At 42.6% G+C, this 12,895-nt stretch overlaps 2 protein-coding genes across 2 annotated transcripts; both read left to right on the top strand.

Annotated features, from left to right (window-relative positions):
- Positions 1 to 2,174: 2,174 nt before the first annotated feature.
- On the top strand, positions 2,175 to 3,285 carry LOC109763064 (germin-like protein 1-3). Its single transcript, XM_020321928.2, has 2 exons — positions 2,175 to 2,419; positions 2,519 to 3,285. The coding sequence occupies exons 1-2, from the start codon at positions 2,284 to 2,286 to the stop codon at positions 3,058 to 3,060; spliced, it is 678 nt and encodes a 225-aa protein (XP_020177517.1). The 5' UTR covers positions 2,175 to 2,283; the 3' UTR covers positions 3,061 to 3,285.
- Positions 3,286 to 10,549: 7,264 nt separating this feature from the next.
- On the top strand, positions 10,550 to 11,562 carry LOC109763065 (germin-like protein 1-3). The gene is made up of 2 exons (XM_020321929.3): positions 10,550 to 10,758; positions 10,832 to 11,562. The coding sequence occupies exons 1-2, from the start codon at positions 10,638 to 10,640 to the stop codon at positions 11,359 to 11,361; spliced, it is 651 nt and encodes a 216-aa protein (XP_020177518.1). The 5' UTR covers positions 10,550 to 10,637; the 3' UTR covers positions 11,362 to 11,562.
- Positions 11,563 to 12,895: the final 1,333 nt, after the last annotated feature.

Below are 12,895 nucleotides of genomic sequence, written 5' to 3'. Positions count from 1 at the left end.
GAGGACCAAGGTCTGGTCCTGCACGGGCTGCCCCACGTCTGCCAGCGTGTCGGAGAGGGCCTTCAGGCGGTGGCAGTAGGCGGTGATGGTGAGGTCGCCCTAAACGATGGCCGGGAACTGCGCCTCGAGGTAGACGGCCCGGGTGAGTTGGTTGTCGAGGAAGAGGTTCCGGATCAGCGCATAGGCGTCGTACGCAGTCTGATCCTGGGCCATGATGGTGTCCAGGATGTCGTCGCTGATGGAGCCGTAGAGCCACGAACGGACGACGTAGTCCTGGCGCTGCCACTCGGCCGTGCGAGCGTCCGGCGGCGTGACGGCGGAGATGTGATCCATGAGCTCGTACTTGCCGAGGAGGACGGTGATGAGCATGCGCCACTTGGCGTAGTTGGACTGCTGCAGGTCGAGGACGGGGACGTGCGTCTTGACGCTGGCGACGTGGACGGCCTGGGAGGCCGGCGACGTGAGGGCGGGCGCGGTGGCAGCGGCGGTGGCGGCGGAGGTGGAGTTGATGAGGGTCCCGGAGGTCTGCGCCCCGAGCATGGACAATGACGATGCGGAGGTGGACATGGCGGCGATCTGGGAAGGTGGGAGGAACCGCGGCGGCGCCTAGGGTTTAGGGCGGCGGCGGTTGAGGGTGGGGCGGCGGAAGCTAGGGTTTTAGGAAAGAAAGGCTGATACCATATAAATGAGAATCAGTTTGAGGGAAGACGCCTCTCAAGGGACGATCGGCTCATATATATATAGCAAGATTACAAGTCTTGGAGACCAAGAAATAATCCTATACGCATATATGTACAACCGTATACAAACGGAATACGCGTGGTTAGCTATACAAAATCATACTTTAACAGTAGCTACTTCCTCCGTTTCTAAATATAGGTCTTTCTAGAGATTTCAACAAGTGACTACATACGAAGCAAAATAAGTGAATCTTCACACTAAAATATGTCTATATACATCCGTATGTGGTAGTCCATTTGAAATCTCTAAAATGACTTATATTTAGGAACGGAGGGAGTAGTTCAGATCTCGTGGTGAAAAGATCGATCGATGCCACAATTCCTCCTTACACGCATCCGTTTAATTCAATCTGACGTGCAAGCAAGCTAGCTAGTTGCCGGAAAATGAACCCTGTGCTGTTGGAAAAAAAATAAAAATAGCAACGCAGTACAGATGTAAACACTCACAGATATGTTTACGCATTCATACCTATGAACGCAAGTCAGACACATCCTATCTCTATGAGCTCTTTCGAGAGTGTCTTGAGACAAACGAAGTATTGTTGCTTACCACTGAAAGAATAAAGTCGTTAAACTAAACAAATTCAAAAAAATATGACCACCTATCGAAATTCTAAGGCTTCAACCTGGGTGGACAGCGCTTTGATTGATCTTCTAGAGGACAACCGGGGAAATGTGTCTTGATTTAGCCGATCATCGACGCATGCATGCTCATGTAAATAGGGCGTTGGCAATACAAAAAATTCATGCAATGACACAGTTTATTAACTACTGCTGGAGTACAATTAATGTCTGGTTTTTTCTCTTAGTTTCAACTTTAGAGTGATTTTGTGGTGCATGCAATACAGTAATTATTTGAGAAGTAAAAAAAAACGTCTATCTATCCATTCTTATTCAAGCTATATTTTGGGCATTTCGCATTGCCCTGCCTTCCACAAAAACTCCTTTTTTATAATTATAATATTTGAAAATAAGCTACAAATCGAACAAAATTTCAGGTGCACAGGTAATTTCACCTGAGTACCAAATTTTGTACCTTGAAATATTAGACTGGCTAGATTCAAAGTGAATTCAAGTTGGTTAAAATTTGCTGGAAATTGAAATGTCGAAAATTTTCGTGAGACCTGAAATATCCCTACCTTGAGAAACCTATAAACTATTTTCGTTGATGAACGCATCACCCGTAAGTGGCTAAGTGCGATACCTAACTTCTCCTCCATCTTACAGTAGATCCCTCTCTGACCACAAGAGTACACGCATGACACAAATGGTATATTGATTGACAATTTGAGATCCCTAATCTGAAGCTAAAATGGTAGAGCACGCATGCATCGTCCTTTGAGAAACCGTGCAATTAACTTCCTCACATGTCCATCGATCAACCACCGATGGATCACGTCCCCCTTACGCTACACTGCACTATAAAAACATGCACCCCTTGCTTTGCATCATCATCCAGTCAGCCTCAGCTACCTCACCACCACACGGCTAACGACCTAGCGCTGCACCAACCAACCAGTAGTCAATTAAGCAGCACTCGACCATGGCGCCCAAGCAGCTCCCCGCCGTCCTCCTCGCCGCTTGCGCCACGCTCCTGGCCCTCGCTGCGCCGTTGCTCGCTGGCGACCCGGACATGCTCCAGGACGTCTGCGTCGCCGACTACAAGTCCCTCGGCGGCCGTAAGTTGTGCTAGCTCTTCCATCCATACTTCGTGTGCACATGAATAGATCATGCCTGAATAGAAAGTAATGCATGCATGCATGTATGTATTTGTGCAGCACTGCGGCTGAACGGATTCCCGTGCAAGAGGCCGGAGAACGTGACGGCGGACGACTTCTTCTCCGCCGCGCTGGCATTACCGGGAAACACCGGTAACCCGGTCGGCTCTGCGGTGACAGCGGCGAACGTGGAGAAGCTCCCGGGGCTCAACACGCTGGGCGTCTCCATGTCGCGCGTGGACTACGCACCGTGGGGCGTGAACCCGCCGCACACCCACCCACGCGCGACCGAGATCATCTACGTGCTGGAGGGCTCCCTCGACGTCGGCTTCGTCACCACCACCGGCAAGCTCTTCGCCCGTACCGTCTGCAAGGGCGAGCTATTCGCTTTCCCCCGCGGCCTCGTCCACTACCAGAAGAACAACGGAGGCGCGCCGGCCGCCGCCATCTCGGCCTTCAACAGCCAGCTTCCGGGCACGCAGTCCCTCGCCCTAGCGATGTTCGCAGCCTCACCACCGGTTCCTACCGACGTGCTGGCCAGGGCGCTCCAGATCGACGGCGGCCTGGTGGAGGCCATCAAGTCCAAGTTCCCGCCAAAGTAAACAGCATGCATGCATGTCTACGTGCTTACGTGCTCCTAATAAACACGAAGGACCACGTAAAAGTGCAGTTTTAATTCATTTGCTTGACAATATCTTGTGTCGGTGCATGTTTAGTGAAGGGCCTCGTCGGTTTTACTGTTAATTGTTGCTTTTTCTTCACGAACCTACTGGTTATTAATTTGTATGTGTCCATTATTGGTGAATGAATGTGCCTGATTGCTTGAATTGTCATAATACGTTTAGGCAATGAACAAGATATAGTCTGTCGCCCTGTCTCACTCTCTTTGCAGATCCATTCCCAAGACTTCATTTGAAAGTTTCGCTGTGTTGCCATGAGTTGGGCTCGCAGTATTCAGCCTTAGTCTTTGGTCTAACAGAAATATTATTCGGGTGGGTTTTTGCCCCATGTACACCTTAGTTCAAAATAACTATCAGTGGATCGATCTTTTCTTATGTACGTCGTAGCACATCGAGTATAACTGGTGTTATTTCGGTGGAGTTCCGTATTAGCATTTAGTTCCAAAACATACTTTTCACGTGTCTACCCAATATCTAGAAAAGGTTTTGAAATGTGTCAAACTCCAAGTATAAATTATGATAGTTAATATAGTGACGTAAGATTGTATGCAAAATTACCATATGTGTCCTCCAACAAAAAACAACTAGATGCATCTTAAACATGTACACTATATTGTAAGTACCGGTTGGCTGGAGGGTTTCTGAGCTGTTGGTTGTAGCATGTATCCCCAATAGATATTAAGCTCTTTGGCGTTAATTTGGCCCTTTCTCTAAAAGTATATGTGAGTACCTATTCGTTTCTTTCTGTCCATGGCATTTTGTTTCTAAATATTGTGAAGCAGAAGCAAAATACATTTTAACTATCGAGCGAGCATTAACGTGAAGGCTAAAATTCCTTCTTATGCACATTCAACTGGGCCGTTATGTGCTCAGGAATATTTGATTAATAATTTTTTTACATTGCTCAGTTGACCAAAATTTTCATAAGGCAATCGGCCAAGTTTTTGTCTTGCGGTTCTTGCTTTATTTCTCTCTGATGGCTAAGGTAATTCTTGTGCTGACCATACGTGAGAATTAGTTGATATTTTGTTATATCTCAACCATCTAGGTAATATACGGCCCCTATAAACCCGATTACATTGAGAAAAAAGAATTATCATTATGTTCCTCAGAAATGATGTTGTTTATACAGTAGTGGCAGACCCCGCTGAGAATGCCAGGGGTCAAAAGTAAGAACATAAAATGTTTGCGTGGCGGGGGTGGGGGTGAGGCAAATGAGTGTAGTTTCGTAAATCCAAGCCCCCAAGTTGGTTTTCTTTAATGAATATACCAAGGATGGGGGCGGTGCCCCCCCCCCCCCCCCCCCTTCCCTCCTACAATGCATGTAAGTAAAACAAATATAAATTTTGCAGTATGGAAATGTATTTCTTGTTTTTTCTGGTAGTAATCTATCCTTTTGTGAAGGTTTTATTTTGATCTTACAGGTAAAGATTGTTGAGCTTGCACGTCACCGTGTAGGTGGCCAGAGCCGCGGAGAAGAGTGTGAAGAGAAGATATGGCTGCAGCATCGCCATAAGGCGGTAGTACCCTGGCGTGGAGTGAAAATTACGGGCCACTGGCAACTAAACAGTTGAGGTTAAACAAGGGAAGAAGATCTGGACCAAAATACGAGCACCCAAGTTATTTTTCTTCAATGAATATACAAAGGGTGGGGGCGATGTCCTCCCCCCCCCCCCCCCCCCCCTCCTCCTCTTGCAATCCATGTTGGTAGAAAAATTATAACTTTTGGATTATGGAAATAGTTTTCATGGTTTCTCTGGTAGTAATCCATTTTGTGAGGCTTTTATTTTGATCTTACTGGCCGAGGGGGCTGAGCTTGCACGTAGGTGGCCAGAGCCGTGGAGAAGAGCGTGAAGAGAAGATATGGTTGGCTCAGCTCTACGTGTGTACGTGCTGCTAATAATGACGAAGGAGCACATAAAAGTGCAATTTTAGTTCATTTGCTGGAAACTATCTTTTATATATTTTGATTATTTTGTGTCGGTGCATGTTTTGAGATGGGCCTCATCGGTTTTACTATTAATTTTTGCTTTTTTCGTTAACCTATTGGTGATTAATTTGTATGTGTCCATTATTGGTGAATTAATGCGCCTCATTGCTTGAATTTCATGATATTTTTAGGCAATGAACAAGATATAGTCAATTTCCCACGCTTTGTCGATCTCCCAAGACTTTATTTCAAAGTTTCGCTGTGTTGCGACGAATCGGGACCGCAAGGTTGAGCCTTCACCTTTCGTCTGCTAGAAATATTGTTTGGGTGGGTTTTTGTCCCATGTACAAATTTGAAAAAAAATCTTAGTGGATCAAAATTTTCATATATTCATTGTAGCACATCGAGTATAGCTGGTGTTATTTTGGTGGAGTTCCACATTTGCATATCGTTCCAAAGCATACTTTTCACGTGTCTGCCCAATATCTAAAAAAGTCTTTGTAATGTGTCAAAAACTTCAAGTATAAATTATGTTAGTTAATATACTGACGTAAGATTGTATGCAAAATTATAACCATATGTGTCCACATAACAACAACTTGATGCATCTTGAACATGTACACTATATTGTAAGTACCGGTTAGCTGGAAGATTTTGGAGTTGTTGGTTGTAGCTTTTATCCCCAATAAATATTAAGCTCTCTGGCCTTTGGCCCCTTCTCTAAAAGTATATGTAAGTGGCTATTCGTTTATTTTTGTCCATGATATTTTGTTTCGAAACATTGTGAAGCAGAAATAAAATGCATTTTAACTACCGAGTGAGCATTAACGTGAAGGCTAAAATCCTTCTTATGCTTAGTTCCAACCTCAGTTGTATAACAACATCCAGTGGGCCATTATGTACTCAGGAATCTTTGTTTAATAAAATTTGCTATTGCTCAGTTGACCGAGATTTTCATAAGGCAATCGCCTGAGATTTTGTCTTGTGATTCGTCCTTCAGTTCTCTCTTAGGGCAAAGGTAATTCTTGTGCTAAACATACGAGAAAATTGGTTGATATTTTGATATATCTCAACTAACTAGGTAATAGTTCGGATTGTGGAAATATTTTTCATGTTTTTTTGGCTAGAATTTGTATCCTTTTTGCGAGGGTTGTATTTTGATCTTACTAGTATAAATCATGTCATACTCCCATCATTCCTTTTTATTAGGTTTATTTGGCTTTTGAAAAGTTGAACTTGTTCATGTTTGCTCAAATTTACAGGAAAAACTATCAGCAAATAAAATACTAAATAAATAAAAAATGAAAATATATTTCATGATAACCATAATGATCCTAAGTTAGTATAGTAGATGATGATAGTTTTTCTATATACTTGATCAAAGATAAACAAAAAGTTCAACATTTTAGAAAAACTTATAAACTTTATAAAATATAAGATATAGGGAGAACCTATTTCGAAATCAAGTTTGGCTTCCGGGTGCACATGCTCTTGCGCATGAAAATGATTTTTGAAATTTAAAAAAAAATTCCAAAAAAAATTCCAAGTGTTCATAGTCACACCCAAGTGCTACCTAAATTTTTTTAGGAAAAATGGTAAGCATTTTGGCCTGTGAAAAAAAAACAAATTAAACACCAACTGTTAACCCCAAATGTCACCCCAAATTTGTTTTTTGTCACTGACGAAGCATTGCTGCTCCTTTTAGATGAAAAATGTCAAGGATCCTTGCAACACTAACACGAACATCTGCTGAAAAATCAGTTTTTTTTTAATAATTACTATTTTCTCTAGTTACTGTTCATGCGGGAGCAATGCTCCTGGGAGCCAAAATGCCTCCCCTGAACCTATTCGTCTTCATAATACAAAGGTTTGAGTACACACACTTTCTAGAATGTTACTATTTATGGACCTAGGGTGTAATTGATAAGATTTGTGCATAGTTCATGGGGCATAAAACTTTTTGTTTTTGTTTTTGAGGATTTCAGTCAAGTGACGTGCTACATCCACATACCCTCCAAACCATTTAAGGCCTGGAGTGGAAAATATGAGGCACCGGCAAGTAAACAGTTGAGGTTAAACAAGAAAACAAGATCCGGGCCCGAAGCTTGAATTTTTTTATTATATTTTTGCAAAAAGATTCGGATCTATGTTTGAAATGCCGAAGGAGAACAATAAAACAAAAGCTAGCTTACCAAGCGGCCACCTTGGTAAGCTAGCAACAAAAAATTACAATCAATGGGGAAAAAACAACAACAGCTAGGGTGGCTGAAAACCCATCGACGGGCTGGCTTCACGTCCACCTCAGGTATTTATGTTTATGCGAAATAGCTATGCAAAATAATATGTACAGTATCATAAATCACGTGATAAAGAAAAGAAAATGCATGTAGTTGAACAATTAAAATCTGTGTCATTTTCTGACACTGATATAATTAAATTGCATGTGTGCTAGTTTGCATGGATAATACGATCATTTGCCCGACAGTTAGCGTATCAAGCAACACTGTTTGGCCCGAAAAAAAAAGTAACACTGCTCACTGTCGCGCCTCTCATCGTACATCACTTGGGTAGCTGGCTCTACCAACCTCTCACGTACACCAAAGCTGAGGGCCTTCCTCTTCTCACACCTAATTGGTTAGCCAACTTGCTCAGGTGATCAACCGGTCCGGCCATCGATCATGTTATCATCAAGTTTATTAAAGTAGGAGTACCTACTACACAGGGTCTTTACATCTACTATACTCCGTCTCATGATATAAGATGTTTTGGATATGTCAGTATGGACCACATACACACTGAAATGAGTGAACAAACATAGTAAAACATGTCTATATATATCCAACTCAGAAAAAAAAGTTAGAACTTATTATAATTTGAGGAGGAGGGTGTAGTAAATGTGTACGTGCAATGCTCATTGATATTAGGCAGCATGGAGATATCAGGTGTTGTCTAGGGCACATCTAGATGTGCCCTGGTTATTGCACATTTAAGTGGCCCAATAACACTACAAAAAAAGACAAAAGACAAAAGAAATTGTCTGCTCGAATCTTCATGTAAAATCAATGGTATATGACTTAGATGTGCAATACTTAGGGCACATTTAAATGTGTTTTAGAACTGAGTATATGATAGTTAATAATAGGCAGTATATTATCTGCACGTATATATTTGGTAGGATAATATTTTTGCATTAATTATATGATTAGCACTGGCATTGATATCTCTTATGATATTAATTGCATGTAAACAGGTTAAGTGTTCGCCATTGGAGCAGTCTCGGTTGTTGGATTGACCAGCTTTGATCGCCGAGATTAGTTGGATCTGCTTCTTTGGTCTTTTTATATTGGTACAGATACAGATGTAAATATAAATATAAATACGGTGAACAGTCTATACCTGTTTTGGATGATACAATATCTCTTACTCAAACTCATTGCCTTTTAGTGATTTCATGCTCTCCATTCAACTAGAGTTCCAAGATGAATAGATGATGGAACGTAGTTTTGTGCTTACAAACCTGACATGATGAGGTATGATTGTGTTGATTATTTATGTATACGAATACTTACTATTTTGGGTTTGTCTACTATCTTGGTGATCATGCAAGGTGTTACGTCTGTGAAGTTTTTCATGCATTGTCATAGCCAGATGTTCGACTTGCTTTCCTTCACATGAGGGGTTTCCCAAATTGATTCATTTATCACTCTATACTTCTCTCTTTGTATTTGATGTTTTTGCAAGGTACTCGCTTCAAGAGTGTAAGATTTGCACACAAGCTCTAGTGACTTCTCACCATCTCTCTGGGAATAAATCCTTGTTATTATTGGATAAAAACAAGAAATGAGGATGCATGCAACTAACACTTAATAACAGCTTTCAAGATATGTGTTTAGTTCTGCCTGGTAGTAGATGCAGTGTCAATAACCAACTTTTTTTCATTTTAGCTCTCAAAGCGTGACTCCAAGTTTTGCCTGGTAGCAGATGCCTTTGGGTCACTTGGGCTTACCTTCTCTGGAGGGAAATATGAAAGTGGAGAAGTTTCGGTGCATAAAAGGCAAGTTTATGAAGCGGTTAGCTAATTGGATAGAGAAATACTTATCTTCTGGGGGCAAACAAGTTTTGATCGAATAAGTTCTTCAGTCCTCTAATATATGCGTGGGTGTTTTAAAATCACATGCATGCCTTTCTGTTGACCTAGTTCATATCTTTAATGACTTCTGATGTGGAGTGATAAAGAGCGTGGGAAAGCTCATTGGCTATCTTGGGACAAGATAACTAGACCAAAGGGGCATGCCGGAATTTGCTTTTGGGATTTGAGAGTTTTCAATAAATCCCTATAGGAAAGTTAAGTATGGTGCTTCCAAGAGTTCCCAAGTAGTTTACTTGCTTTTCTCCTAAAGGTTCATATTTTTCGCAATTTGGCAATCTATGGCAGTTGTACCACCCGACAGACAACGTAGGCCAGTGATAGATCAGCCCATTAAAGCCGTCATGCTGAACCGCCTCACACAGAGTGCATCTCTAGATGTTCATCTCCTTTACCTGCCAGAAATAAGTGTTCTATATATGTCATTTGTAATATTAACTTCAAGAGCTATAAATTTATATGAGGTGGATGAATCTCCAGTGAACTAGGATTCAGGGTACATGAAAATTGTCAAACTGTAGCTATATCCTCTGCACACATCACTATAAATACAATTGCATGTCACATTCACATCATCATTTCACATTGATCATTTGACACACATGACAAAGACAACATTATTGTGAGTTTGTGACTCACACATCGATGTTAGTCAAGAGATACATTGAAGTCTTAGAAAGAAAGACAATTAAATTTAGGTCGCCCATTACACTATTCTCAGTCGGTTTCTTGGTCATGTCGTTGCCTTCTCTTTGTTCTCGTCTTTATTTAAGTGGACACATGCCTATATCAACATAATGCTTAAGAAAAGAAGATTCAACAGAACATGGTTACAATGCAAAATGTGATGTATACTCTGCAGTAAAAGAGCATTTATCAAATTATGACTGATAGGCAACAAAAACTTCAGCCACCACTGGTAACAAAACCACTGATGATGTGTGCCATGGTGCGATTGCCACAATCATAAGTCACTCCACTTACGGGTACATTGCCACAATCATAAGTAACCATTCTTCCACAAACCCTTGATCTGTGACATATACCTTTCTCCCAACTCAGAAACTTGGCATGCATTGTCATGTCCAAACTGTACGTCCAACCTCCACATGCATGTTATCGTTCGTACGGTCGTATTACACTGACACGATGGTTGCATTTAGTTATACATGCTTTGCTTAATTTGGATGCAAAAGATTGCCATGGATCGAAGCCACATTAAAACCGTACTCCACGTCCAACTAATTTCCCCATACGTCCATCCGTCGCGTCTCCGTTACGCTGCACGGCACTATATGTGCATGCGCGCTGCATGCTTCCATTCTCATCTCCACTCTCACTAGTCGAGCTAGCAGAACTACTCGCTACACCCACACAGCTAAGCTAAAGAGTGAAGACCAAGTATTCTAGCAGTACTTGACAATGGCGAGCAAGCAGCTCCCGGCTGTCCTCCTCGCCGCCTACGCCGCGGTCCTGGCCCTCGCTGGCGACCCCGACATGCTCCAGGACCTTTGCGTCGCCGACTACAAATCACTCGACGGCCGTAAGTGTGATCGTCCATGTACACTATCTTTCCTACTTGCTTCTATGGATAATGAATGGATCAGAATGTGCAGCGCTGCGGCTGAACGGGTACCCGTGTAAGAGGCCGGAGAGCACGACGGCGAACGACTTCTTCTCCGACGTGCTGTCCGTCCCTGGCAACACGGGCGGCAACCCGTCAGGCTCCGTGGTAACGGCGGCGACCGTGGACAAGGTCCCGGGGCTCAACACCATGGGCGTGTCCATGTCTCGCATTGACTACGCACCATGGGGCGCGAACCCGCCGCACACCCACCCGGGGGCCAGCGAGCTCCTCCTCGTCCTCGAGGGCTCCCTCGACGTTGGATTCATCACCACCACCGGCAAGTTTGTCGGTCGCACCGTCTGCAAAGGGGAAATGTTTGTCTTCCCACGCGGCCTCGTCCACTTTCAGAGGAACAACAACGGTTCTCCCGCCGCCGCCATATCGGCCTTCAACAGCCAGCTTCCGGGCACGCAGAAGTGGGCTGAGGCATTGTACACTGCCTTGCCGCCGGTTCCAGCCGACGTGCTAGCCAGGGCGCTCGATGTCAACGACTGCATGGTCGAGCCGTGCGTAATATAATCAACTATTAATGTCCATGCCCAGCACTTGAATTTACTCGACACCTTTTGTATACTTTATTTATGATGTTTATGCCAATTTTTGTCATTTCGCTGTTTACTGTTGCTTTTTCCTTATGGCCTGCTGGTGATATATATGTATGCATGGTTTTGGTTTATATATATGTACTACCCCAGATTTTATTAATTGTTATTTTTGAAATGATTGTGTCGAGAGTTCGACCAAAATGTAACTTTATGAAACATAGGTAGCATGGAAAATCATAGAGTGTGCTTGACTAAACAGTTTTTTTAGAAACACAATACAAATGCAGATCCCATGCTTATAAACAACAGACGTACACTCACGCTATGAACGCATGCTCACACATCCTATCCCTATATCCCTATAAGCACCTTCAAGAGACTAAACCGGTAAATCTTTAGTTCAATGAGTTGGTAAGAGAAAAAACTCTAAATGTGTTTGAACTGGAGCTGGACAATTTTGGCTGTCTATTTGGTTTTATCCTTTGGACTAAACTTTAGAGAACCCTCTAATAAATACAGGCTATCTACTCGTGAAGATCCAATGGCCCAAAGCGATGTATACGGTTAGAATTGGGTTAGATCTTAGAAGCACAGGGTGCACAGCTCATTCAACTCGAGTGAATAGGTGATTTGAGAGCAGTCTTGGAAGATCTTATGTTTTCAGTCTGCCAAACAGATCATGGTGACCCACACATTCTCTTTCTATACTGACAGCATAGACCGCCTCCTTTTGTCCGCATGCCTGTTTTCCCCTTCTCCCTTCGTGCTCATAGAACGACTCCACTACGGTTCTAGCCTCCGCACCCAACGCTCGCCCACGTCCTCTTCCTCTGCAGGCTCACCCTCCACCTTGTCATGTCATGACTTGAAGTTGACTGAAATTGATAAAATTGAGAAAAATTGAATTTGGCACGCCGATAATGAATACGCGTCTGAGTTAACATATCGTACTAATAACTAGATCTGTCTTTTCATTTTTGGATAATAGAAAAAGAAATAAAAGTGCCACGGTGAAATGAGGCATTCTGTTTGAAATGGCACGACTTTGTCACAACTAGATAGAGACTCCACGCCTTTGTTGCGGAAAGCTTGTTATAAGAAATGCATAAATATGTTCTGAAAATAAGTATAGCTAGTGCAAAAGCAACCGCGCGCAATTGTTCTCAGTTTAAAAAAAATGTAGTATGTGACCAAATAATTATAAGAAAATAAAGCTTTTGGATTGAACTTCAATGAAAGGCCATGTTATATAAAAATGTGAAGCATCAAGTACATAGATTTGCTCCAAACTTGTGACTCACATTCATGACTTGTTTCCCGACAGGAAAGGCATGCTTGAATTGATGAGGTGGCATTTGTTTGCATGGATAGATCAATGCAATAAATGTAACTTATGACTGCATGCATGACTTCCTGATGTGGTGTGACTGCGGGGAGAGGAAAATTAGGTCATGAGTTACAACTATTTAGAGAAAATATATGATATCACAAGTCTGAGGCATATGGTT

The sequence above is a fragment of the Aegilops tauschii genome, chromosome 3 (assembly GCF_002575655.3).
Source record: "Aegilops tauschii subsp. strangulata cultivar AL8/78 chromosome 3, Aet v6.0, whole genome shotgun sequence".
NCBI lineage: Eukaryota > Viridiplantae > Streptophyta > Magnoliopsida > Poales > Poaceae > Aegilops > Aegilops tauschii.
The sequence above is the reverse complement of the archived record's forward strand: the minus strand, read 5'-3'. Positions and strand labels throughout refer to the sequence as shown.

Excerpts from the sequence above, each read along its gene's own strand:
- LOC109763064 (XM_020321928.2), top strand. The coding sequence starts at position 2,284 with ATGGCGCCCAAGCAGCTCCCCGCCGTCCTCCTCGCCGCTTGCGCCACG. Across the intron at positions 2,420-2,518 it reads CTACAAGTCCCTCGGCGGCC|CACTGCGGCTGAACGGATTC; the intron begins GTAAGTTGTGCT and ends GTATTTGTGCAG.
- LOC109763065 (XM_020321929.3), top strand. The coding sequence starts at position 10,638 with ATGGCGAGCAAGCAGCTCCCGGCTGTCCTCCTCGCCGCCTACGCCGCG. Across the intron at positions 10,759-10,831 it reads CTACAAATCACTCGACGGCC|CGCTGCGGCTGAACGGGTAC; the intron begins GTAAGTGTGATC and ends CAGAATGTGCAG.